A 25931-nucleotide genomic window follows, 5' to 3' on the forward strand; every position below is an offset into this window, starting at 1 on the left:
GCGCTGACCGCTGTTGCTGCTTCCGATTGCGTGCAGAAACAAAAAACGCGCAGTGCAGAACGGCTTGGTGTCACGGGACGCACAGGACGTAGGCTCTGGACGCAAATCATCTGCGACTGGTGTCCGGACGCCTCGTGGAGCAACTCCGCTCCACGTCCTGTGCCTGGGTAGATTGCAGCATGCGATTCCAGCGGGAGCGCTGCTCGCTAGTCAGTGCACCGGGAAAAACATCGCACGAGCACCCAGGTACGGGTCCAGGCCTGGAGCAAGCGACTCGAACATGCCGTCTGCGCTCTGCTATAGAGGCGTGCAGCGTGCTTCGGGGCGATTGCATCTGGGTCTCGAATACGACCTCGTGCGTTTCGTATCTGTTCGCTGGCGCGTTCACTCGTGCGTATCGCGTCATCGTTGGCGTTCGTGTATACACATCCGGTGGACGCGTCGATCAAGCGCTGCGAAACGCTTCCCGACGCCTTGACGAGCATACCGCTCCGAGCTGAACACAGTCTCTCGGACGATGCTAGGCGAGCCAGTAATTCGCGGTGTCAACCAGATAATATCCGAGCTGGGTGCAAGCGTCATGACGCTGCGACACCAGCAGAACGTGAATGCAGGTCTCGGGAAGTGTCGTACCAGGAAGCTGCACCTCGGATGCACGGCAGCATCCGATCTCTGCGGTTCCATATCACTTCAGCGCCTCCACGCGAGCGCTCTTCCCTGTCTGTAGACGATATGCATGAGGCTCACGCGACGCGACACCACGCCATGGTTGATCCCGCGCAGTGCCGTGCGACAAGCAGCAGCAGCAGCAGCAGCAGCAGCATGAACAAGCGCAGCAGTGTCGCGTTCGGAGGTAGCTGATGCGACGCCCCCGCTTGCCCGCCTCCCCTCGGCACCGCACTATCATCCAAGAAACCGTCCCGCAAGAGATGCGGCAACAACTCGGGTGCTGCACCGAGCGCTGGACGTTGCACTCTGTGTACAGCATGCGTTCACAATGTGTATAAAACACATCAAGCTCGGCTTTGGAGCTGCTGGTGAGCGCCATACCCGCGCTCCGTACGAGCCGGTGCTCGTGAAGACGCCCCGCCCCAGTTAACCTTTCTCGAGTAAACTCAATGTCAAGAGCACGATAAAAAGCAAGACCGCTGTGCGGTAAGTTGCCCCCAGACCAGGCCACTGTGCGAGCACGATCTGCACCAACAAGGACAACCAGAAGAGCGGCTCCGTCCAAACAGGCCAGGGTTTGGGCACCGGCTGTCGCTTCAGGAAACCGTTCTCGCCTATGACGAGCCGGGGAGAGATTCGTAAGCGTCGTAGTCGGCCCGAGGCCTCGTTGCCGTGTTGACGGGAACGTGCTACGGTCCGACTAGCGGAGGTGCGGCTCTGAAAGGCCGCCAAAACATACGCAGAGATGATACTCGAGGTCGCGTCAATCTCAATCCACTGAAAACAACGCGGATATGGCACGTCGTTCCAGCCATGGGCGAAGCTATAAACCGTCGTAACGAGCACAAGAACGTTACTCACGACTGCGGTCCATTCGATGAGTCCGTGGTCGGCCCAGGTGAGCTGCTCAGGTGGCCAGTTGCCTCCGAGGAGGCAGCTCAGCACGAAAAAGTGCCAAGTGATGTGCAAGATCCACAGCCCAATGGGCATGGACGGTTGATGCTCCACAAGAGCAGATTCCACGACCAAGGATGCTGCGGACTGCTGCAATGCTCTCGCTCGTACCATGGCGAGATGTTGGTGCAGAATATGCCTACCGAGGCGCGGCAATAAGATAGCGTAGAGCGCCAGAAAGCCGGTATCCAGCGAGAAGAACATCTGGCTGAAGCGCTGAAGCAAACGACGACGCGAGCTACGACGCCAACGAGTTCCCAGTGAGGCACTCCGTAGACGTTGCAGAATCGCTACCCATCGTATCCCAGAGGCATCATGCTGGAGCCGAAACTGACTCAGAATTCGGATGAAACATTTTGCGGGATACCAGAGCGACGCCAGTGCCGAGGTATAGCGGCAGTGCAGTGCGCGTCGAAGCCATGAGCGCGGAGCTGCAGTTCGGGGCCTCCAGAGCCGCCCTGCTGAGCACGCAAGACGAAGACAACTGAGAAGCTTCCAAGTCGATCGTCGAGGCGCTCGCACAGCGGCTGACATGATCAACGCTCGCTCCGTAACATTGCACGCTGGTGCTGGTGATATCGCTCCCGCTGGGACGAACTCGGAGGATCCAGACAGAATCTCGTGGACTGGACACGGTGCTCCATGTGCCCGAGTCTGCGCTCGTGTGCGGCTCACGCTGTGTAGGCCAGGAGACGAAGATGCATCCGCCGCTGATAATGACGACGATGACGATGACGATAAGGATATTGATGTTGATGGCGGAGCATTTGTGGCGGGAATACGCCTCCAGTGAGCATCCGCTGCGATAGGCTCCTGTGAGGCGTTGCAACTGCCGCTGCAAGCAGAGGTTCCCGGAGTCGTCACGGAGCGATGCGGGGAGCTCGAGGCAGCTGGCCTCGTGCGGTACGCTCCTGCCTCACTCGTGCTGCCTTTTGCCTCCTCCGCTTCGACAGCATCCATAGTAGGCACCGAGGCGGTAGCCGTGCCTGCAGCAGTTTCGTTCGCTGATGCAGTCTCGCTCTGGATAGCATCGGATGCAGATACCGTAGCAGGTATCGTATACCGAGTATCGCTTCTAGCATTGTGGTTCGTTGTTGCACTCTCGTGCTTAGCACTGGGTAGCTGGGTAGTCGCATTGGTGCACTGAGTGGAGACTGTCTCCCCTGATTGTCCGTTTTCGCTACGAACGAGACGTTGCGAGACTGTCGGCTGCACCGCACTGGTAGCGCCTTGAAGCATCAACGGGACCTGCGGCGAGTTCTCTGGGGCTACGCTGTGCGCTGAGCTGCGCTCGACACCAGGTGACGATAAGACAGCAGCAGCAGCAGCAGCAGCGCTACGATGGACTGCTGGCTGCCTTAACCCCGCGGGCGACGCATTTGCAGGTGCAACACTCGGTTTTGGCAGACATGTCTGGTCCCAGAAAGGTCTCGTTGAGACAGGGCAGCGTGATACTCGCTCCGCGTCACTGATACGATCGCTTGACGCTGAGACCGGCGTCAGTATCGTCTGTCTAGAGACTTGTGTCGTAGCAATAGGTTTGACGAGTGACTCCCGCGAGCTTCTCTGAGTAAACGTACCCAAGGAGACGTTCTGGAGGGACGACCATGGACCCGGTGTGCAGGCGCTGAAGCGTTCTCTTTCATCCACCGGTATGCAAGGCGTGTCTGTGACAATGCTAAGCGGAAGTTGGAGGCTTGGTGTATTTTGCTCTGCGGCGGCATGGGAGCTGCGTATTCTTGGCGACAAAGCAGCAAGACTCGCGCTGTTTGATGCTTGCGAGTGATCCTTGCCCAAAGCAGGGATCCTGTCCACACCCTGACCGTGCATCATTGGCGGCAGCAGTGTTGCCACATCCGCAAGATGCAATCGGTCCCGGGACTCGCTTTCACCAGTGCGAAAGAGCGCCCCTCGTACGTCGCTGTCGTCAGTTGAAGGCAACTCTGGGACTTTCCGTCGTCGCCATCCCCAGTCCTCTACCTGCATCGTCGCTGCATCGTTGCCGTGGCTCCAGTGACACTTGAAGGGCGCCGAGGCCGCCAAGGGAGTGCTCATCAGAGATGCCCCAAGGCAGTCAACCGGAGCAGACGTGCTCGGCGACGGAGATGGATTGTCCAGAGTCTGCATTTGCTCCTCCTGTTGCTGCCGTTGATGTTGTTGTTGTTGCTTCCAAATCGGGGAGAGACGCTGTTGAAGCGTCGGCAACAGGCTCGAAAATTCCAATTCCGAGCGATTCTCCGGATAATTTGTGAGCCACCACACGAGATATTTGTAAGCATCCTCCTCATCTGCCGGATGGAAAAATCGACAACGACTTTCACCACGGTAGCAGTTCGGCCAGAAGCGACACAGACCGCGAGCTTTCTTCTTTGCCAATCCAGCCTGTGCTTTCTCGGATATCGATGTCGAGCTCGCTGCGGACGTCGTAGGCACGAAAGGGGTTCCGGTTTCCGACGGCAGCGAACTGTTCGTGTGCCGCAAAGCTTGGTCTGCAGGTCGCGGCTCACGGCTCAAGCCTGCTCTGCGAGTTCCACTCGGTCGGCTGGAGAAGGGTCCAGCACGATGCCTAGACGACGACTCAGGTCCGTGATTTCCTTCACCAGGTTCAGTGCGTTCCTGACGCAAGTGACGCTGTGTGCTTGAAGGCAAGCTGGGTATGTCCCGCCCGAACGCATATCGCGGAGATGGCGACACTGCTCGATCGTAATGCCAACCCCGATCAAGCAGGCTCTCACTTACGCGCTCCATATCCTCGGTATGAGACGTCAAGTTGGGACTGTGCTGCCTGTTGGTAACGCTGGCTGGCGGCAGGACCACGTCCTCCGGTTCCAGCAAGTCTCGAATCATCGCGACCATCAGGGAACTGCAACCGAGACTGATTTCGATATCCTCAGGTTCCTGGTCATGATCAGGATTATCTCTCAGTGATGCTTGTGCCGCAGATGCAACTGCCGGTGCTTGGAAGGTTGTCTTCGCGGACCCGGATTGCAAGCATGTCTCATGCCTGACGCTCGGCGGTAAGTTCGGGAAACGAGCGGGGAGGTCGCTTACACTGGCCCCTCGATGCTCGGATGTGTGCAACGATACATACTCAGTGGCTTCAAAGGTCCCAAGTCCAGTCTTCGTCGCCGGACGGCCAACCCAGGCGGGGGAAGGCTGTTGCCGCGTCCCTTGGAGGCTCACTGGCGAAACCGGTGCACTTGCAGGAATGCGCTGATCGAACTGAGGTTCAGAACTCCAGTGAGGAGTTTCCCACGAAAATCTGCCAGACGCAGCTTCGGCCAGCAATGGGGGGCTGCTCGCGTCCCCGGGCGACAAGCCGCCACTGATGTGCCGCGCCTGTTCAACGTCCGCCCGCTCCGCACGCTGCGAACTCTGCTTGGTGCGTGAACCCTTAGAGCCCAAAGAAGGGAGGGCGAAACTTCCCGTCCGTGTACCCTCTCCGGGTGATGTCGCCATATCAGTCTTCAGGCGGGATGAAGCTTTGCTGCGCAAACCAGAGAAGCCATGTCCCTGTGCAGCATCGAGCGCCAACACCATCGAAATGCGTCGAGCGCACGCCGCCGGCGATGCGGATGCTGGCCCTGGCGGGAACTGGAGAACGTGAATCTTATGAAACTATATTATATAAAAATATAAAGAATTGGATTCATAGGGATTATCATGATATAAATGAGAAATAAATGACATACACGTTTGAATATAAAATGGTATAAGTATGCACTATACGGACTGTGATCGATGGAGTCCTGGGCGCACGCCTCAGTCGCTTCCTGGTGAATCGCGGGCCCGTCGGGTTCCGTACGCGTTGCCGCCTCGGTCGGTATGCCTGGCGTATTCCGTGCTGCTCTCCCAAGAGCAAGGTGCGTCTACCGACAAGCAAGCAGATCGAGTTCAACGCTGCACAACAGCCGCGGAGAGTAAGCGCCAGAACATGCACGAGGTCACCAACCGGTTGACCACGTCCCTATGAGGTCGCGTACGAGCGCATTTTCGGTTTGCCAGCACGTTTACACGGACCGGTAAACATTGATGGTGCGCTTTATATCGTCGATCCGGAATGCATCCATCATTCCACGCCCTATTTTCCATCTCTATCACGCATACTTCCCCTCAAAGATATCGGTGATGTCTCGGGTTCCACCACGAGCCGAGCTCGCCGTCAGCCTTGAACATGTCGCCTCTAACGCCGGTGCCGACGATACCCGGAGAAAGAACAGCCCTGCCATATCGCGCAGCGCATCCGCTCAGCGACGCACGTTCGATGTACTGGCCACAACGGGCGATGCCCCGCGACGCTAGGGCGTGAAACGCGGTACGACTGCTCAGGCAAGTTCTCCGTGGGAGCGTAGGCGTCCTGGAATTTGAAAATGAGGTGTGGAATGACGGACGCATTCCCGATCAAAGATACGTAGCGCACGTTCAGGAATCACCAGTCATTGGAAACGCTTTGTCAAAACAGGAGTTTGCGGTCGCTGTCGCTCTGGAAGCGCTCCTGTACGGTGAGCTTTCGATAACGCCGCCAGCGCAACAAAGTGCACGATCGATGCCTGCGCCTCGGGTGCCGTTCTTTCAGGAACACCAGAATCTGAGTCCGAACGACCCGTATCCCAAGAAAAAAAAACCTGCCTGGTTAGGCCAAGAGTTTTCTGGAGGCTTTACGCGAGCCTCTACGGGCTGCAGGTTTCTTTTTTCCCGTCGTTCGCGGCTGAACGATGAGCGCATCCGCCGCTGTATCCGTTTCCGATTCGGTGCCGGTGTCTGGTGCAGCTGCTCCACGGGTGTCATCAATGACGACAGCACCATCCGCATCGAGTAGACCTGCGTTGCCGTCGCCGACGCTTTCGTTTTCGTTGTCCTGGGGGCGCTCGGGAACACCGCGGCGCCCAAGCGGCACCAGATGAACGGGGTGCTCGTGCTGCTGGTACGCTCTCGTCAGCGCAGCCTTGATACTAGCGGGCACCTCAACACTTGGTCTAAGCCATAATTCATCCAGAAGCGAACGCCAGTGTTCCAGGGTCAACGAGTACACATCCATCGTATCCATGACGCCTGGAAGCGCATCGTTACCCTGCAGTACAAGAGGCACGACGAGCCGGTACGGTAACATCGGCCGATAGTCGAGCACCAGGGCACGCCTGTCGACAGCGCCGCCAAGAGCGCCCCCTGGACCACGTGCAGCCTGAAATCGTAACACCCAGTCGCTCAGCATACGCTGCATTTTCCCTGTTGTGCTGTTCTTGCCCAGCCAGGATGGGAAATTAGGTCGTCCGCTCATCTGGGATCCGGCCATGGCGTGACCCGGCAGGATGCACGATAAAAAGGCCAGCACGTTGCTGAGGTCCCAGCGATTCTGTCGACGAATCTGATCGTTGGTGAGGTCTCCCCAGGAAATCGCGTCCGCGGCATCAGCCATGCAGCGCAGAGCGTACGGTGCATGTGTGGGATTCCGCTTTCCATTGGTGAAGAGCAGATAATTCTCCTGAACCATAAGCGGAAGGAGATCCGCGTCCATGAAAAAAGTTTCAAACAGGTCGCTCAAACCCGGTAGTTGTGCCGATGACTCGAGTGCTCCATGGTCGACGCGCGGGTCCACGTGCGGCGTCTGTCCTGGGAGGTGCCATCCCGGGCTGTGGAAGAACAGACCGAACAACTGGAAAACAGACTGATCCTCAAAAGTCTTGCCCAGGAATTCGTTCAACTGCTTCACATCCATGTAACTGAGGCGTTCTGAACTGCTTCCGCTGTAGAGCTGCATCATGGTAATCATTTGACGAATGTCCCCGTGGCACGCTTCAGCAAGCTTCTCCAAGGCGGCATCGTCAACGCGCAGACCCTCTTTCTGGGCGATCTCCTGCAGACGTTTCCTAATCTGGCTCCACATCGGGCGGCGGAAGCGCAGGTAAAGCGTTGAATATTTGAGCGTTCGTAAATTCGGACTCGAATCGTCGTTGCAGATGCAGATAATGGGTACTCGCGACTTTCTAATGAGTCGCGAGAGTTCCGCGAGACCCCCGCGATCACCCGATGACATGCCGTCGATTTCATCCATGATGAGTACCTGGCCCTGCGGAGCGGGTAATTTGTTTCTCCAAAGACCCTTGCTGGTGCCGGCTAACTCCAAGTGTGGGCGCCCCTGACCAAAGGCATGCATCGTTCGCGAGCGCAGCAACTCGGCTACGGTTTCATGGAGCGAAGAACGGTTCCGTGTATCACTCGCATTGAACTCGATAGGTTCGTAGCCACATTGCCGAGCAACAGCATGAGCTGCACTCGTCTTTCCGATTCCAGGCGGACCTGCAAGCAGCGCTGCCCGCGGAAGTTTGTTGTTCCCGTTCGTAATGCGGCCTCTTGAACCATTCGCTGAACTCGATCGGTTGCTGGTATGATCAGCTGCGCCATAGACCTGGCTCCAGGTACGTAACCAATCCTCGAGTTGCTTGAGTACACCCGGATTCGCTAGGAGCTCTGTCGCCTGCCGCGGATGATACTTCACTGTCCACAGCTCTGCTTGGGCATTCATTCGCGCGGGCACATTCTCCTTGGTCTCCTGTCTCGGCACAGCGGCATCAGAGCGGGGACGCGGTGGCGACGGCCGTCGACCTTTTGGTGGCGGAGCCAGTGCCTGCTCCAACTGAGGGTTCACAGGCGGCTTGGTGTCTCTCGAGCGCTCTCGAATCAGCGCAAAAACACCATCCTCATCAAGAACCGTGATGCTGGGCCTGCTTGCAGCGAGCTGCATCTTCTTGGGTCCTGGATCCGCCCCGGCAACAAGATAGTTCAGGTTGCGCGTGACGCTCTTGCAAACATGACCACCGTTGGCACGAATGAGATCCTCCATCTCCTCGCGCGTCAAAGAGTCCATTACGCCTGTGATGCAAAAGTTCAAGCCCGAAAGACAGTCGGGGCTTCCACGAGGTGGCGGGGCCTTCTTCCCACGTAACGGAGGCGACATGACCTGTTGAACGTGCTCCCAGACGCGCTGTCGTATGCTCTCTCGACTGGGTGTTGGTGTCTCAGCTTCCGCGACGTTCTCACCTGGTGAAGAGCCCCGAGGTGCTCCCGCTCGGGCTTGCGTCACTCTGGGTGGCGTGACAAGGTGCTCGTCCACGTTGACTAACGATCGCTGAGGGCTTTGCTCGAGCCCAGTGGAGCGCGCTTCAGCTTCTTCAACTGCGCTCTGCCTTGCCCGTTTGCGTGGCGTCGTTTCTCGTGCTTGCGCTGTAGCCGCTGAGGCCGACTCCGGTTCCCAGTCTGCACCAAGGGCATCCTCCTCGTCATCGTCGATGATGACGCGCCTCCTGGAAACGCTTGACTTGCGGCTCGGGCCCGGCATACTTGACTATTGCAAGTCTATAGCAAATACGTTGTTCGGTGGTATGGCAAGGTGTTGACGGCAGTAGCGCCTGCGAAGCGCAGACATGTGCGCGCGCAGCCGTCGAGGTCGTTTACCGGTGATGCTTTTCGCAGAAGCGCGATGCTCAGAGTACACACGCCTTGTGCGGAAACGACGATCGAATAAATGAGCAGAAAGAACTTGCAGGGCGAGTCAGTCGCACTCGTGCGAGATGCAGGATGCTCGCTTTGCGCATAAAACGTCATCGGTACACGCGCATGGTACATGTTTTCGGGTGGTATATGGATCGCACCATGGCAACCCACAGGTGCATTCTGTACGCGAGGTAGCGACAGCGACTTGTGTATCAGGCGGCTCGTGTCCAGGGCAGGGGGTCCAGGCTAGGCACGCCCCGTGCTCGGGTTCGTACAACGACTCGCAGACCGTGTGCTTGGATTTCGATTTCCCTCACCCAATATGATAGCGTGGGAGCGAGCGAGAGAGACAGAGAATCTCCAGGGCGTCCAAGCAACGTGAAACGTGCGGTTGCGCTTCGTACTGCTGGCATTCGCGCAGCCGAGTGCCGCTGACGAGGTCCGTGAATCCTGTCACAAAAAAAAAGCTTTGTCTTCTCTCCAGAGCTCTGGACGCCGAGTGAACGCTCCGCAACTACCTCGATCCAGGAAGCACAGGTCCAGAGATGCCCAGAGCGCTTCCACTTTTAGTCCCAAACGAGCGTATCTGTCCGGCACCTGCTCTGAAAATGAAAATGCCCCATGCAACCCAGTCGGTCCGCCTTGAACCGAAAAGGTGCACACATCCCACGCAAGAGCGTACCGTACCGCCTTGATGCTCAAGGTATATGGTTCGACACCGGCTCCCGTCCCCTGGAACATGCCACATCCAGAGCGCAGGATGAGGTGTTTCCCGGGCACAGGAAGCGTGCAAAGCGCCGACGCTCGAACGCCGCCTTCTCATCAGCGATGTCTTGCCTATACTAAAAACATCGCAGTACAGTGATCATCATTAAGGTCATCATCACCATCATCATCAGCGATGCCTCTGTTATGATATACATCATACTACATTGATAATCATCATCTTCATCATCATCGTCAGCGATGCCTCTCATATTCCATACATCATTATACATTGATAAGCATCATTATGGTCATCATCATCATCTTCTTCTTCTTCATCAGCGATGCCTCTCATATTCCATACATCATCATACATTGATAAGCATCATTATGGTCATCATCATCATCTTCATCTTCTTCTTCTTCTTCGTCCGCGACGCCTCTCATATTCCATACATCATTATACATTGATAAGCATCATAATCGTCGTCGTTAACATCATCATCATCATCTTCTTCTTCATCAGCGATGCCTCTCATACTCCATACATCATCATACATTGATAAGCATCATTATGGTCATCATCATCTTCTTCTTCTTCTTCGTCCGCGATCCTCTCATATTCCATACATCATCATACATTGATAATCATCATAATCGTCGTCGTTAACATCATCATCATCATCTTCTTCTTCATCAGCGATGCCTCTCATATTCCATACATCATCATACATTGATAAGCATCATTATGGTCATCATCATCATCATCTTCTTCTTCTTCTTCTTCGTCCGCGACGCCTCTCATATTCCATACATCATTATACATTGATAAGCATCATTATCGTCGTCGTTAACATCATCATCTTCTTCTTCTTCAGCGATAACCGTTGCTACAGCGCCAAAGCAGCGTGTGCGGCAGGCGCGCCGCGCACCCCCAACGTGAAGATCGACTGCCTCCGACGTCGCCGACTCACGGTTTTCAGTACCAAGCAGAGGTCGTGAGCGTCTCCTGAGGCGTGTGCAATTCTTGAGTGCTTGTTTCCATTCGTCCCTCGAAAATCTATCGATTTGAGTAGGTTCCGGATCCAGACTATATGGTTGAGGCATTCGTTTGGTCGGTTGCAGCGGCAAAAGTCCCACGTACGGGCCGTCACACTCTTGGGGCGCAGCGGCAAGCCTACAAGCCAGGGAGTGCAGAGCTGTCGGCGTGGCGGTGTCCGCAGAGACGCCTGAGTGCTAGCAAGAGACCAGCACTTGTCGCATCAATAGCTACCGAGGCTGGCGTGAATCTAACGGGAGTTTTCATTCTCGCGGGGACGGTGGTGATCCACGAGCTTGGGCACTTTCTCGCTGCTCGCCTGCAAGGTATTAAAGTGAAAGGGTTCTCTATAGGCTTCGGGCCTCGCCTTTTCAGCTTTCGACCGAAAAACTCGGAAACAGAGTTCGCGATTCGGCTCCTTCCACTTGGGGGCTTTGTCGCCTTCCCCGAAGACTATCGATACGATGAGGAGTCGAAAACCATCGTCAAGAATGACGATCCTGATTTGTTGCAGAATCGGCCGTTGATGCAGCGTGCACTGGTGATCGCTGCGGGCGTCCTTGCGAATATCGCGCTCGCTTGGACGCTGCTTTTCACTTCAGTTGAGACGGTTGGCGCTCCGCGGATGCAGTTTGAAACGGGAGTTTCAGTGCCGGCGCTTACGGACATGAGCGCTCCTGCAGCGAAGGCCGGACTCAAGCCAGGTGACGTCATTGTCGCAGTGAACGGCCAAGCGCTGGCACCCGGTGCGGAATCCGCGTTGGAGGCTGCGAACATGTTACGGCGCCTCGCCGCAGATCCCCAGCACAAACCGATCGAGCTGCAGCTTTCAGACGGAAGAGTAGTACGAGTGGATCCCGAAGGGGGCCGCATCGGCGTGCAGCTGGTCCCCAATGCGAAAGTATCGCGTGAGCGAGTCCCTCTACGGAATGCTGTACCAGAGACCAACAAGGAGTTTGTGAATACCTTACGCAATACGATCAACGGTTTCATCACGCTGTTTTCGAATCTCAAAGAAAACAGCAAGGAGCTCAGCGGCCCGCTCGGCGTGGCATCCATAGGTGCCGAAATCGCTCGCCATGATGCCTCTGTCCTCCTGCAGTTTGCTGCAGTCATTTCGCTGAATTTAGGGATCATCAATGCGTTACCGTTGCCGGCTCTGGATGGCGGTCAGATGGCCTTTTTGATTGTCGAAGCGATTCGTGGGAAACCGTTGCCACGGAACCTCGAGAATGCGATCAATGGGACTGCGCTAACCCTGTTGCTGGTGATGAGTGGGTTCCTGCTCATAGGCGACCTTGAACGGATTCAGGTGCTGTCGTGGCTGATGAATGGCCCTTCGCCGTGAGCACCCCTGACGGCGGTAGCTGGTATAGGCGATGGCGAGCGTGCTCTCAGACGCCATCGATAACCTTGGGTGTTTTTTGCGAGCCGCATGCTGCCGAGGACAGGACAGGGGCACGAGTTTTTCGAGGTCGCCTGCACATAACAGACGCGTTTCTCAAGGGCACAGCACCTGATCGCCGGTTTGGCAATCGCAATCGAGCAGGTCCCTGGGGAGGAAAACCCGTAGCGTTTGTTCGGCATGGACATCGCTCTGGTGGACCATAATTTTGAGGTCGAATACATCTTGATAGATACTGTGTCAATGGAGCGAGGCGTACACTTCCTCTGTATGCCGCGGTACCAACTGCACATGGCGCCTGTAGCCTGCCCGCTGTGCGAGCGGTTTGCAGCGCAGCTAGCAGTGGAACGCTCCGATGGTACGATGTGCAACGGTAGCTCGTCAAAGGAATACATGGGTGCATCTATTGAGCGCTCGTTTACTAGAGGTGTGAACAAGAGGCATCGCATCGGTGCGATACCATTCGCAACTGCAACTCGGGAAAGGAGTACATGGTTGCGTCTACTGAACGCTCGGTTATCCAAAGTATGAAAGAGAGGCATCGTGCTGGCAGACACTGGCGCTGGACCCATTGGACTCGCCTTAAATGGCTGCTGTTTTCATTCAAGGTTGTGATTGGTGCATCGTTAACAGGGCGCTGCATATGGACGCTGCACGGTACGCTTGGGTGAGTGTTCGTTCAAGTGCGTCCGCTGTGGCGCCACACCGCCGTGCGCAGTATCAGTTGTTGCTCCCGTTGTTGTAAACAACCTGGAGGCCTGCCCAAGGCGACGAAGAACTCCAGCTCGAGCCAACACGCGCTTTAGTCTGTCCAAGGCACGATTTCTATGCAGGGCACCCACGGCAGCGACACATCCGACACGGGTGCTGGCGTCTGAGGCAGACTTGGCACCCCGCAGGTTCGCTGCAGCGATCGAGCTACGATCGTATACGTGAAGCCGTTTTTGGAATCCGTCCGATATTGAGGTGTCTGGTGCGAAATGGTCGTCCGATTCCTGAATATCGACAGCCACCGCATGTCCAGAAAAGTCGTATTGGACCTATCGATTGTACTTTAAACGAAAAAGATGACCATTCAGCGGCAGAGGTGGCGTTCTTATTCAACAACGAGCTCCAGAATCGGAGTGCGCGCGTATCCCGAGGCCATAACGCCCAGCAGTGCCCTGGGTTCTCTAGCGAGTAGCGAACTCACCGGTTATTGATCATCGGCCTAAGCAAGTCCACCATTGTAGTCCCCAGGCACAGCTGATCGACCCGCAGACACAGACTCGTACCTGCTATTCACTCGCGTCCTAACTAGCGCACCCGCAGGTTCTCAGATATTCATTTTTGAAAGCATTCAAGCGTGATCTCGATGCACCTTCCCCCGTCGCTACGTCACCATTAAATTGCATAGACGTAGACGAGCCCCGCATCACCTCCAAAGGCAATCAACCGTTCAGTTTGAATGATATCGAGACTGTTCGCGAAATCGGCTCCGGGTCCTCCACGAACCACTGGACCCAAGTCTGCCGCTGTACTGCCAAAGTACACCCGCCCGTCTGTCCCACAAGAGGCGATCTTGCGTTGCCCACCCGCACACTGGACGCTGCGAGCATCAAGGACCGGGCCCTCGTGCAGGCGGTCCGCTCGCAGCAGGCTCGCCGGCTGACGTCGATCCCACTCCAGAACGTCGCCGCAGTCGGTGCCGGCAACCAGGTACCGCTCATCGACATCCATACACAGCGGAATCGAGCCTTGTGGTCGCGGGAATGCGCTAATGGATGACGCCAGTAGAGCGCTGGGGAGTTCAGAGGCAGCGCTACAGGCATCAGCGCGAACACGAAGGTCCCAGCATCGCACGGCACCGTCAAGGGTTGCAGTCATGACCTCAAAACTGTGCTCGAGCGCCGCAAAAGCGCTAAAACCTGTTCCAACCATCCCATGAAGCTCAAAACATGCGCTTTCGAGGTCTATACGGTATAAGTGTCCCGCATCCGTGGCTACTGCTTTGGAGTTCAGCCCGATAATCGAGCTGTGCGCTGTTTGCATGATGACCTCGAGCTCGTAAGTCTGGTAGCTAGGAGCTCTCGCAGGCTCACGGTTGTCTGCACTTGTATTCGGTAGTCGCAGGATCGTACCGCGTGCCGTTCCAACAAGGGACAACTCCGCACACAGCGCCGTGATGGGGTCTGTGTGCAGGCCGCGGCACCAGTGGTCCCACTGCAGCACCCGTGCCGAACTTGAGGAGCGTTGCAGCTTGCGTTCGTCCTCTTCAGTCACTGCAGGTCTTGGCTCGTGTTCCGATACGCCGGGCTCTCTCGAGCGCAGAGCGCCTATCACCCACGAACGGCCGCCCACGATCGTCGCTATCCCGCTTTCTCCCAGACGAAGCCAACGCACCGGTCCGGTGAGTACGACTGCCGCTGGCGCCGGTACACTTTCGAGAAACCCCATATCATGATTGACGTCCGCATCCTGCTCGAGAAAGGCGGAAACGGGCGTCCTGACTTGCTGCATGAACGCGATGCCTCGGCACCAGGTGTGTCGCCTGTACGGAAGCAGCGCGACCACGGCGCTGGTGTGTGTGTGTGTGAACGCGTGCTGGCCCCCAGGCCGTACAGCAACTCGCCACGGCACGCCAGTTCTGCCCAGAAACAGCCCGAGCACAAGAGTCTACGCTTTCTATCGCCGGGGTCTTCCTGCAAACGCTCCGCACGGAACGCTGAACCAATGTAGGTCGTGCATCCGCAGCCGAGAAATGTGCGGGGAAATGGGTGTGCGTCAGCAGCTGCGACCGTGCCCCGGACCTCCAGCATCGCTCTATTCATTTCTACTCTGAAAGAGAAGAACTGTAAAGGATATCGTTTATCGAGATCGGGACTCGTTTCGTATAGAACCTGCGACGCGAACTGCGTACTCGGTATGCCACCCGCTTCATGGAGCACACCTGGGCCTTCTGCGTAGCACCACACGTACAAGAGCACAGAGCAAGGCGCCACTTGTGATGAATGCTGGGATGCAATCAGTCCGAACGCTCAAATGATGACGGCAGCTGCTCGCGTCGAATTCCAGGAATCAGACGTGAAGGAGAAGATGATGACCGTCCATTTCGCTGCAGAGGAAGCGTCCGCGCTCGACACCGTGCAGGGATGCGTTCTGGGGCGCATTCGAGAGCGCAGCAGCTACCGATGTGCAGCTATCACTCGCGATAGAAACGTTTCATATCCTGGGAGGGTATGTATATACCCACTCGGAGACGACTCCCAGCCTTTCTTGACTGGCCACCATCAACCGGTTTCGGTTCATCAAGGCACACTTCGAGGGTTAGGGACTGCCTCACAAAGTTGGATCGTGGCAGCTCCGCGGATGTCGACTTCAACACCATACACGTTCTGATATTCATGGCGGCATAAAGTCTCGGTTCACGGACTCCATGCGTTTGTTGCCTCTACTCAAACTCACCATTGCTAGGATTCCTCAAATACGTGTCCTTTGAGCCACTAGAATCCCGTCATCGTCCTGTCGGGCAAACAACACTCCTCTTCTATCTCCGCTCTTCGACCTCTTCTTCATACCTAGATCGTCGTCGCGCCCTATAGTCGGCGAGTAGAGGATTTTATCGTTTTGTTTTATACCATCCGACGATAACGTGTCTCCGGGATCCTCGACCTGCATATCCATGACTTTCCCCTGTGTTTTTATGTCCTCAAATCAACGCTCTTCGAAAACGCCTGCTATGAACCGAGGAAAAGCATTTCGGTGACACGCACCTTGGAATTGGAACGCAATTGAGATGAAATGCCATGATATACAGGTTTATACAGGATTGATGAACCCAGTTGCTTCTGCTGGGAAACGCAGGTGCTCGACGAGACGTCATCGCCACCTGAAGACAACGTCATTTTTCAAAAACTAGGCTCCAGTTTGGGCAGACGCATTATTTCAACAGGACTTGTGTGCGCTTGGGAGTAGACGGAACGCTTTCGAGCACTTGGGACGGGAGCGCTTTACGGGTGCGTCCGAGGTCATACTTCCAGTCGTGCGCGTCGCTACGAAGCAGGCGAGCGCTTGGCGGCAGGAGTCTTCGTGGAGGTGGTGCTTCGTCTCGAATAATCTCGAGACTACAAAGACGTTAATACGCTGGTTTGAACCTGGACAGCTCCAACTCATGGCCCGCCGAGGGCGCGGTGCTGCAGCCAAGTCAGCTGGCCGTGCCGGTTCGCAGCCGCGAGACGACACTCCCGTAATAGGTACTTTGCGGCCGTTGGTGCCATTTTACGTGCCAGACGGCGCGGAGGGTGCTGGCAAAGTGAACACTGAGCTACGCTCTTATGAAAGAGGGAAAGCTAGCCACGATAGTTGGTCACGAAACGAGAGGCCGGCTGTTTCTGCGGAAGCGAGCTCTGGCGGTGCGGCTCCTGATAACCGTATCCCTGTTCGAGTGAGACGCTGGGACGCACTCCAGGGCACCTTCGGACCTGAAGACGTTCATTACGTCCAGGTTGCCACTTCGTCACTAGACGGCGAGCAGCAGTCAAAAGCGCCCGTAACGCTTCCATATTCCAGCGCTCAAACACTCGTCACCGGACAACAAGACACCGCGAGGAATCTCCTGACTCCGGATAGCATTCTACAGCAGAGAACTGAGCCCAAACCACACTACGCCAATCCCGCATGCACTATATCAAAAGAACTTGCAACATCTCTGGTGCAGTACCCAAATCACGGCGCCCGTGAACGTCCGGAATCGTATACACCTGGACAAGCGGCGAACGCATTAGGAGCGCCTACCTCGCACCACCCGATGCAGAATGCTTCACGTCGTCATTCCACGAGCGCATCGGAGCGCATCCGCTACGAAACAGCAGCCCCACTGAAACATCACACGCACCGTAATGGATCCACATCGACAACGTCTCATGTGCGATTGGATCAGGGAAAGCGCTGCAGCACCGTGAATGACGGAATGCGGTACGCAGGAGCGAGCTATTCTGCAACGGTACCGACACCGCAAGCCGTTCCGATTCCAAAGTTCGCGAGGCGATATCTAGAAATGCAAACAGCAACACCAGGTCCCAGCACAGGAGCATCCTCATCCGCATCAACGACGGCATCGGGACACACCACAATGTTGCCCACAAACATTCCCATGGACTTGAATGGGACCTATTCTCATTCTCGAAGCGCCTTGACGGCCGCAGAACGTTGCACACTCATGGATGGAACGCAAGTCGAGCGATGTTTGCTCGCGCGGAGCGACTACGGAGAACAAGCCGGATCGCCAGCTGTGCTTTGCCCAACAGCGAGCACAGCGTGGGCGCCACCGATGCATTCGGGAACGGGCCACCAGTCAGTGGACCGACCGATGCCGCCATGGAGTGTGTCGGGGTATCAACTCTATCAAAACCTGGGATGCGAACAAGCGCCCAGCACACATGCATTGCGCCCTTGGCCTGCCAGCGAGCACCCGCTGGGACCCGCAAGTCTGGCGCCTATCACGACGGTGCCTGTATCGAGTCAGACGGCGTCATCTGTAGGGACAACGTCGACTGGTCACGATGCGGAGGATCCTATAACCGCACAACTTCGCCAGGTGCTGAGGCTCGCCTCGCCAGCGGCGGTGCCGCAGCAGCAGCAGCAGTCGAAGATGCAGCGCTCACCGCGCTCGCGTTGAGTGCTCGGCACGGACCTGAGAGCCGCAACGTTCCCCGTGCATAAAAGCAAAACACGCGCCGGCGTGTGGAATGATGCCGATGATCGTGACTTGTTTTTGCCAAGACACGGAAATGATGATACGCTTGGTTGATCACGCGCTGTCAGCTTACGTGAGCAGCATCTACTCGGGCGTCAGATGAAAATGGAACACTGAAGCTGTGGCTCCATTCGGGTCTTTCAATTTTCCCGAGCTTTTTTACGTGTACAGCCTCGACATGCGAAAAGCAGGTGCAAGTGCTGCCGGATTCACGCGTAATTTTTGGATCCGCGGTCGGCTTTTCGCAGAGGAGCCTTTCACGCTGTGCCGCTGGACGCTTTTACGTCATCTTCATCAGGATGATTCGCGACACCCCCGAGCTCGGATTCGTCAAATAACCGATATCGTAATCGAAGTTATAGAAACGAGCTGCCACTGTTCTTGAATCCTTTTCTTACGTGTACCAGAATCGAATCACGCATTCTACGAGTGTTGGATCCTTGTGTTCCCGGGCAACTCGAGGCGTATCCATTGGCACCGCACACTTGACGACGCAAAAAATTGTCGACGTCGAGCTTTGACGACTTGTTTACAAGCGCATGCCGAAAACCTCGTGGAGCTGCCGACGTCGCATAATCGTCTCCGGTCTAAAGATGAAGCTTCATTTCCTGCAGGTCATCGACGAAGCCGGTCGCGAATGCACCATCACCATGCCTTCGACGGGATATGCGCGCAGGAGTTCCCGTCTCTCCTAGCTCTATAAGAAATGGTCTTGGATATGGACATGAGTCATTACAGCGATCTGTCTCTATGGAGCGCGCATCTCCGCTTTGCACGAAGCGAGCATATTCGGTTCGATACTTTTCGACGTACTCTGGAGCCTCGATTCCCTCTCCGATACCTGTTTCATCACAGGCAACAACAAGGTCCTAAAATCCTCTATTCGTTAGAATAGCATGCACTTGCAAGTGCAGCGGACAACGTACTCGCCGAGCGTATCGCCCAGATACAGCTCCTGGTCTTCGAGTGCAGCACTGGGCCAGGAACCGAAGCACAGGATCGTTGGAAGCTTTTTCGTTTCCTGCCAGTCAACGGCATGTGTCGAGCGATGCAGCGAGCGTTCACGCGTCACAGGGCGGCGCTCAGCGGACGAAGTCTTGTGATGGACGTATGGGAGCACCTGATGACACTCAAGTGTAAACGTCGCGGATCGAGAGCTACCGATGTATACAAGAAAGATGCAAATCGTTACCGAATCGTAGATCACAGCTTCCATCTGTGCACCAAATGCGTCGGTAAGAGCTGCAAAACGACGTAACCGAGACTCGGGGGCAGCCATAAACATCCTTCGACTGCTGGCAACGGACCTGAAGAGACAAGAAAGGCCGGCGTATGTAAAATCCGGAGACAAACAAGAACGAGGATCGGGAAGCAGCATGAGAGAGAGCCCGCAAAGGCTTGTGCCAATAACAGTGGGAACAGTTCCAGAATTCATTCGTATACGCCCGAGTTCCCTCCATGAGCCTCCTTTATTTCATTCTGATACGAGTGCAATGACGCTACCCCGGACGGTATTGGGACAGTTGGGACGTAGGGCAGGGCGCTTCGTTGCCACCCGCCGAACGCTGCCTCAGTGAAGAACGCGAGTGTGTCCGTTGTTGCATGTCTGGGGCCTGGGGCACGCTTGCGATGCGCACAAACTGCAATGCTCTAGCCGCCGGGCACTTGGGTCCACCACCGGCACGACCCCGGTCATCCTGGAGGTGCACCAACTAGGCAGCCCAGTGGCGTGCAGGAACAGAACGCGCTTCGCAAAGATCGACGCGGGACCACGTGTGCGAAGCTTACAGAGATGCCGCTAGGTTTCATCTAAAAGATCACGTAAAGCTTAAAGAAACGATTCCCAGAAACGACCACCAAAAAGACGATTCTTACGGGCCAGACGCTCAGACAAGTTCTCAAAGGCGCTGGCATCGTTCTGCAGACCTGCACTTGAGATATGCAGGTTGCGCAGCGCTTCCCCGCGCTGAGCCAAACGCTCCCGGGCTCGCTCTACGCGTTGCTGCACGAGCGCGGCTGAATATCTTGGTGCCATACGCGACGTAGCAGCAGGATGCTGCTGCTGCTGCTGCTGCTGACGCTGACGCTCATGCTCAGGCGTTGGCAGCACCGAGCCAGCATCGATGAGTTGTGCACGTTCGTTCGCATAGCGACTCGTGTATCCCGTAGCTGCAGCACTTGCTGTATCAGCCGCATCTGCCCACTCCCAGTGGCGGACAGGCGAAACGGAATGTGTTCGCTTGCGATAAGCGGACTGTTCTATAGCGTCATCGAACGAAGCGGATCGATACTCCTGGGCTGAGCTCGGATCGACGACGTCGTCTGCTGCCGTCTGCGGCCGAGGCATCGTCTGTGAAGACGTATGTGTCGTGTACGCTGGATTATCTTCGCGTTCGAATTCCGCTGTCCAGGATTCGGTGGGTACTTCATCTGCGTGGATGTGTGCGGGTGCTGTTGCATCCCGACGACCTGTGTCCTCGGAATGTAGCCGCAGCGGCTCCGTCTGCCCAGCAGAAACGGCCGCGTCATGCTTGAAATGCTGACGAGTCTGAAAGGAGATCGCGTTTGGCTCAGCAGTAGCCTGCCAGAGATCCTCTTCCTCTACTTGGAGCATCGCGTCGGCAATATCATCGAGACACTTGTTCAGCTTTTCTCTTCGGGTCTCGAGCATGCGCAGCCGGGCTAGCGACTCGCCTGTATGGCCGTCGTTCTGGGATCGATGCGAATGTTCATGCCACAGACGAATCTGGCGCTCAACCTCGTTCAGTTGTTCGCTCTGTTCAACACTGAGCTCTCTTAGCTCGGCAAGGCTTAGCCCAGCAAGCGTAGCTTCAATCGGGTCGGCATCTGCGCTCATGTCTCCACTGCGCAACGGTTCCGCAGTTGTCAATTTGGGAGAATTCCGTCTATGGTCTTGTAGCGGGGTTCCCGTGCCGAGCAGGTCGAGGTCATGGCCAGCCATCAGCTCCGAAAGGTGGTGAATCAGAGCCGTGAGCTCCTCACTACGTGTCTCCAACTGAGCGAGCTGAGCTCGCAGCTCATTCACGCGCGAGGGTCTGGCTCGCGGCCAAGCTCGTGCCTCGCAAGCCGCTCGTATACGTTGTTTCGTCTGAAGCACCTCGTTCAGTTCCTTGACGAGCTCAGCGTGCCGATCCACAAGCAACTTTCGCGCGTCATCGTCGAGAGAACTGATACGCTCGTGTTCGCTCATATGGGAAACGGACGGCAAGATTTCGCGCACGTCGTCGCCGGTGTCTCGAAAGCGGTGCCCCTGCGCACTTCACAGGGATTCTCGCACCCTGTATCGACTTGAGTAAATAACACAAACGTTCATGAACACCTGATCACGCTATGGTATGCAGATGCTCGTCCCAGGCCGCCCGCTTACGGAACAGAGGCGTCGTCTGCCCGCGCAGCACAGAAGCGCAACGGACGACCCGAAGCCTGTGTCTTGCCCCAACGCCGGCCAAGAACTGCGTATGCACGCCTAAACGTCCGCTGTGAACACTGTGCAAACGCACACACACACACACACAATCGCTCGCTCGGTAGAGCAGAGACGTATCCCAGAGCGGCTCCGAACAAAACAGGCAGGTAGTTCGCAGTCTCCTGCGTACCGAGTCGCGCGAGGGCAGCAGTGCCTTGCACGTGCGCGCTGTACTGAACATGCTGTCTCAAAAAGAGCGCTTCGCTTTCGTGCGCTTTGGCAACGAGTGGATGCCAACCTTTGGTAAGACCTTTCGTTGGTGCATAGCTGAGGAATGATGCGTGCTTGTGCTGTTATCAGCACTAAAGATTTGTCCTGTTTATGGACACGTCTGTTGACGTCGTGACGCGGACGGTCGTCTGTGAAGCGCGACGAATGCAGTAACGTGCACCGGAAATGAACCAGAGGTGATGCACCACTGGTAAATGAGTCAACACTGGTTCAGTAGGCTTGCTGAAAGAGGAATGAAGAGGACAACGTGCAGAGCGTGCTGCTGAAGCGTCGCATGGCTTACCGTGCAGAGTATCAGCACGCGCACTGCGGTACCAGTGGCACGCATGATTCGCGAAGCGTTCTGGAGTGCAGGAAACTTCGCTGTGGACTAAAGAACAACCAGGTCATGAATGCTGACGTACGCGTGCACCCTCAGACGTATTCTCAAGCAATCACTGCGGAGGAGGCGCGATAAAACAAAAGAAGCAAGTCTCGGTTATCGTCCTCCAGCTGCACTCGACAGAAACGCATCTGAAAGGTGCGCTTCGGCGTCGTCGGGTGTACGCTCCGGTGCGTCTAGCGCCCGTCCAGGCGGCCAGTGTAGAGTCGATGCCTGCGAGCACACGGCAATACGGTTGCATGCGTCAGCGTTATATCATGAAATGTAGACACTGGCGTGTCTCTGGGTGACAACTGCAGCGGTGGTGCATTGAGCGTCGCGGCTGACACCCACAGGGTAACTGGATAGGCGAGTCTCCTTCTAGTAGCGTACGTGCGCATCTTGGTAGTGCTTGAAATCGTGCACGGACGTGCACTGGTGCTTCGACGAGAAAGCACCTCGCCAGAGATGGCGAATCAGAAAATGCTACCGCTGCCACCGCCGGAGACCAATTGTGCTTTTCTGCTTCGCCTGTTCAAGGGCACGTGCCTTGTCTGCAAGCTGTATGGTCAGGTATATCGAATCATGGATCACCACCACCACCACCACCACCACCACCACCACCATCATCATCATCATCATCGTTCACCAATGGCCCAGGAAAATCATGCCCGGCATACGCATAGGCGGGATGGTAGCATTGCTGAATCGCCGACTCGTGCCATACCGGTGCCTTGCTCCAGGCGAGCGTTCAACGCACGCTCTCTTGCTCAATCATACTTTTTCGTCGCAAGTCTTCGGCATTTAAACACAGTGCCCACACGGAGCACGAATCGATTCGCTTTAAACTTCGCTCGATACACATAGCCGATAGACGCCCCCCAGGCACGAGACTTTTCCGGGTGTTGATCGAGACGTTCATGGCTCGGAGCGGAGCCTGCGCCCGCACACATGACTTGCGATGGAATCACACCAAAGTGAGCCTGCCAGCTTCAATTGCCTCGCAATTTGACGTCCGAGGTCCGCTCGCAGTATCCCATGTCGGACATTCCAAAGTGAGCCTGCCAGCTTCATTTGCCTCGCAATATGACGTCCGAGGTCCGCTCGCAGTATCCCATGACGGACATTCCAAAGTGAGCCTGCCAGCTTCATTTGCCTCGCAATATGACGTCCGAGGTCCGCTCGCAGTATCCCATGTCGGACATTCCAAAGTGAGCCTGCCAGCTTCTATTGCCTCGCAATACGACGTCCGAGGTCCGCTCGCAGTATCCCATGACGGACATTCCAAAGTGAGCCTGCCAGCTTCATTTGCCTCGCAATATGACGTCCGAGGTCCGCTCGCAGTATCCCATGACGGACATTCCAAAGTGAGCCTGCCAGCTTCATTTGCCTCGCAATATGACGTCCGAGGTCCGCTCGCAGTATCCCATGTCGGACATTCCAAAGTGAGCCTGCCAGCTTCTATTGCCTCGCAATACGACGTCCGAGGTCCGCTCGCAGTATCCCATGACGGACATTCCAAAGTGAGCCTGCCAGCTTCATTTGCCTCGCAATATGACGTCCGAGGTCCGCTCGCAGTATCCCATGACGGACATTCCAAAGTGAGCCTGCCAGCTTCATTTGCCTCGCAATATGACGTCCGAGGTCCGCTCGCAGTATCCCATGACGGACATTCCAAAGTGAGCCTGCCAGCTTCTATTGCCTCGCAATATGACGTCCGAGGTCCGCTCGCAGTATCCCATGTCGGACATTCCAAAGTGAGCCCGCCAGCTTCAATTGCTACGCAATACGACGTCCGAGGTCCGCTCGCAGTATCCCATGTCGGACATTCCAAAGTGAGCCCGCCAGCTTCTATTGCCTCGCAATACGACGTCCGAGGTCCGCTCGCAATATCCCATGTCGGACATTCGGCCCTGTTTCCCAAGTGGCGCTCAACGTAGACGCAGCACGAGCATCCGCACTCGAGCTCCGTCTGCGTCGCCATCTAGTCCTCCACAGGAAACGTGCAACATCGATTCCTGCACTCGCTGTACGCACAGGAGTCCAGCGTTTGCGTGCCACAGCACATCCAGCGCCACAGGCTTCCAGCAATCGACGCGACCTGTTGGGTACTCCCTTTTCCAACTGGTCCAGGAGCTTTGCGAGTGCGCGCCCCTCGCCTCCGTCCAACCGAGTCCGTTGGTGGCCCCCCAGCGCCGTCTCACGGAATCCTGCCAAAGGCTGTGCGCATGCGCAGGTCAGACGCTCGTGCGCGCTCTGAGTTAAAAGTGGAAACCCATCCCACGCTGCTCGACACACTGCTCAGCGCGTTCACTTTCAGGTCCTGACGCAGTCATTCCGCCTCGTACTTCGCCGTATGCCATCCAAGGTGATGCGCGGCTCCCGATCATACCAAGTGCTGGACGCGCTGGGCAGCTCCGTCTGCTTGCCATTCAGGTCTTGGGCGGCGCCGTCCGCCTCATTTGCATACACGGGGACGACAAGGGCGCTCTTCAACCTCGGATCCACGCTCCCAACAGCGACTTTCTCCTCGTCTGCCTTGAACAGTTGAAAATGAGCCTCGTTGGTGACCCAGGTCACGCTTTCACGACGCCCATGCGTACTGGAGATCCGTCGGTATCCAAAGCCTCGCTACGCGCTGCACGCCATGCCTTCCATGGAGACTAGAAACATCTGAAGAAGCGCCGCCGACGCTTTTCGTGGACCTGTTCGAGTCCGTCATACTTGCGCGGAGACACCGGATCCTTCTTCGAATACTCCGGTACCTGGCGGAGCAGCACGGACAGCGACGCTTCACTCCGTATCCGTCTCTTCTTCGGGATCCAGATGCACTGGGTGGACGACGAGCGCCAAGCTCTCCCATACTCTGCTTGTATGCACGCTATCCTCTGTGATGCTTTTCGTGACCTCATGGGTCACGAGCACGCCCACGGAGTGCAGCGTGCGTTTCCGTTCGCTCCCGCGCACGACCAGGGCGCAGCAGCACAGCAGCTCTCGACCCCTGCATAGAAGAGAGTAAAGTCGTGGATTCGTCACAGAACGTTGTCTCGGAGGCGAACGACGCATCGACGGATCCGTGAGTGTCCACATGACCTTGGCGAGCAGACAAGTCGCCCTCGACTGGATGGAGTCGACGAGACCCAGCCCACACTAGGAGCCGTCCACGGCCGTGCGCAGCAGCGTGCGCCTTGGTCGCTTTTCAGTGGTGATTCGCGACGTCGTAGATTAACAGGACGGTAGAGTACCTGAAGAAGAAGAAGAAGGAGACACAGCAGAAGCCAAGGAGAGTTTCGTCGACTCGTGAGGCAACAAACGAGCAGGGCTTTCTCGCGAGCTGCAGACCATCACACCAAAACCCTCTCTGCTGCTAACGCCAACACCGTTCTCACTACGGCTGGTCTCCTGTTTATGACCAGAAGCTTGCCGCAATTTGAGCTCCCATATACACGCCAAGCATCGCTTCCAAATAAAGCCCCATCGACTTCGATGGACACCAGTCCGCCCTGTGATGAGCATTCGCATTGCCGTTCGGAATCGAACGCGTGGTACTCCACTCGCGACAGTCTCCCAGACAGGCGTGCTTGCTTTTCGTCATCCATCCGCGTCTTTTCGTCCCAGTTCGTATCGACAGCACAGAAACATCACGCCGTTTGGATTTCTCTCGGTAGGACGTCTCAGGGCACGCAAGCTTAGAAAGCGACTGACGAGGCGACACTCGGGTAGAAAGTGCCGGAAAATTTCCGTTTTCGCTCGACAACGTTCATGATATCGGTGAGGATTCGGTTGGTTCACCCATGTGCTGACCGTGGAATGACTGACTTGTACATGTATGAGCTTTTCTTGCGAGCTCGTCCT

General features: G+C 56.2%; 6 protein-coding genes and 1 non-coding gene across 7 annotated transcripts, besides 2 other annotated features; 2 read left to right on the forward strand and 5 right to left on the reverse strand.

Moving 5' to 3' along the window:
• Positions 1-1095: 1095 nt before the first annotated feature.
• CYME_CMR027C (hypothetical protein) lies at positions 1096-5163 on the reverse strand (the record flags this gene model as incomplete). The annotated part of the gene is made up of 1 exon (XM_005538291.1): positions 1096-5163. The coding sequence occupies one exon, from the start codon at positions 5161-5163 to the stop codon at positions 1096-1098; it is 4068 nt and encodes a 1355-aa protein (XP_005538348.1).
• A 1093-nt stretch (positions 5164-6256) lies between these two features.
• CYME_CMR028C (replication factor C subunit 1) lies at positions 6257-8959 on the reverse strand (the record flags this gene model as incomplete). The annotated part of the gene is made up of 1 exon (XM_005538292.1): positions 6257-8959. One exon carries the CDS (start codon positions 8957-8959, stop codon positions 6257-6259), a length of 2703 nt encoding a protein of 900 aa, XP_005538349.1.
• Positions 8494-10069: a sequence feature (possible transcribed region).
• Positions 10070-10913: 844 nt separating this feature from the next.
• Positions 10914-12206, forward strand: CYME_CMR030C (probable membrane-associated zinc metalloprotease; the record flags this gene model as incomplete). Its single annotated transcript, XM_005538293.1, has 1 exon — positions 10914-12206. The coding sequence occupies one exon, from the start codon at positions 10914-10916 to the stop codon at positions 12204-12206; it is 1293 nt and encodes a 430-aa protein (XP_005538350.1).
• Positions 12207-13646: 1440 nt separating this feature from the next.
• CYME_CMR031C (hypothetical protein) lies at positions 13647-14762 on the reverse strand (the record flags this gene model as incomplete). The annotated part of the gene is made up of 1 exon (XM_005538294.1): positions 13647-14762. The coding sequence occupies one exon, from the start codon at positions 14760-14762 to the stop codon at positions 13647-13649; it is 1116 nt and encodes a 371-aa protein (XP_005538351.1).
• A 1651-nt stretch (positions 14763-16413) lies between these two features.
• On the forward strand, positions 16414-17919 carry CYME_CMR032C (hypothetical protein; the record flags this gene model as incomplete). Its single annotated transcript, XM_005538295.1, has 1 exon — positions 16414-17919. The coding sequence occupies one exon, from the start codon at positions 16414-16416 to the stop codon at positions 17917-17919; it is 1506 nt and encodes a 501-aa protein (XP_005538352.1).
• A 1906-nt stretch (positions 17920-19825) lies between these two features.
• CYME_CMR033C (hypothetical protein) lies at positions 19826-21208 on the reverse strand (the record flags this gene model as incomplete). The annotated part of the gene is made up of 1 exon (XM_005538296.1): positions 19826-21208. One exon carries the CDS (start codon positions 21206-21208, stop codon positions 19826-19828), a length of 1383 nt encoding a protein of 460 aa, XP_005538353.1.
• Positions 21209-21693: 485 nt separating this feature from the next.
• Positions 21694-22940: a sequence feature (possible transcribed region).
• Positions 21799-25564, reverse strand: CYME_CMR035T. The gene has a single exon (XR_002461595.1). It is a non-coding gene; the product is annotated as a hypothetical transcript (transcript).
• Positions 25565-25931: the final 367 nt, after the last annotated feature.

Source organism: Cyanidioschyzon merolae, chromosome 18 (genome assembly GCF_000091205.1).
Source record: "Cyanidioschyzon merolae strain 10D DNA, chromosome 18, complete genome".
Classification (NCBI taxonomy): domain Eukaryota; phylum Rhodophyta; class Bangiophyceae; order Cyanidiales; family Cyanidiaceae; genus Cyanidioschyzon; species Cyanidioschyzon merolae.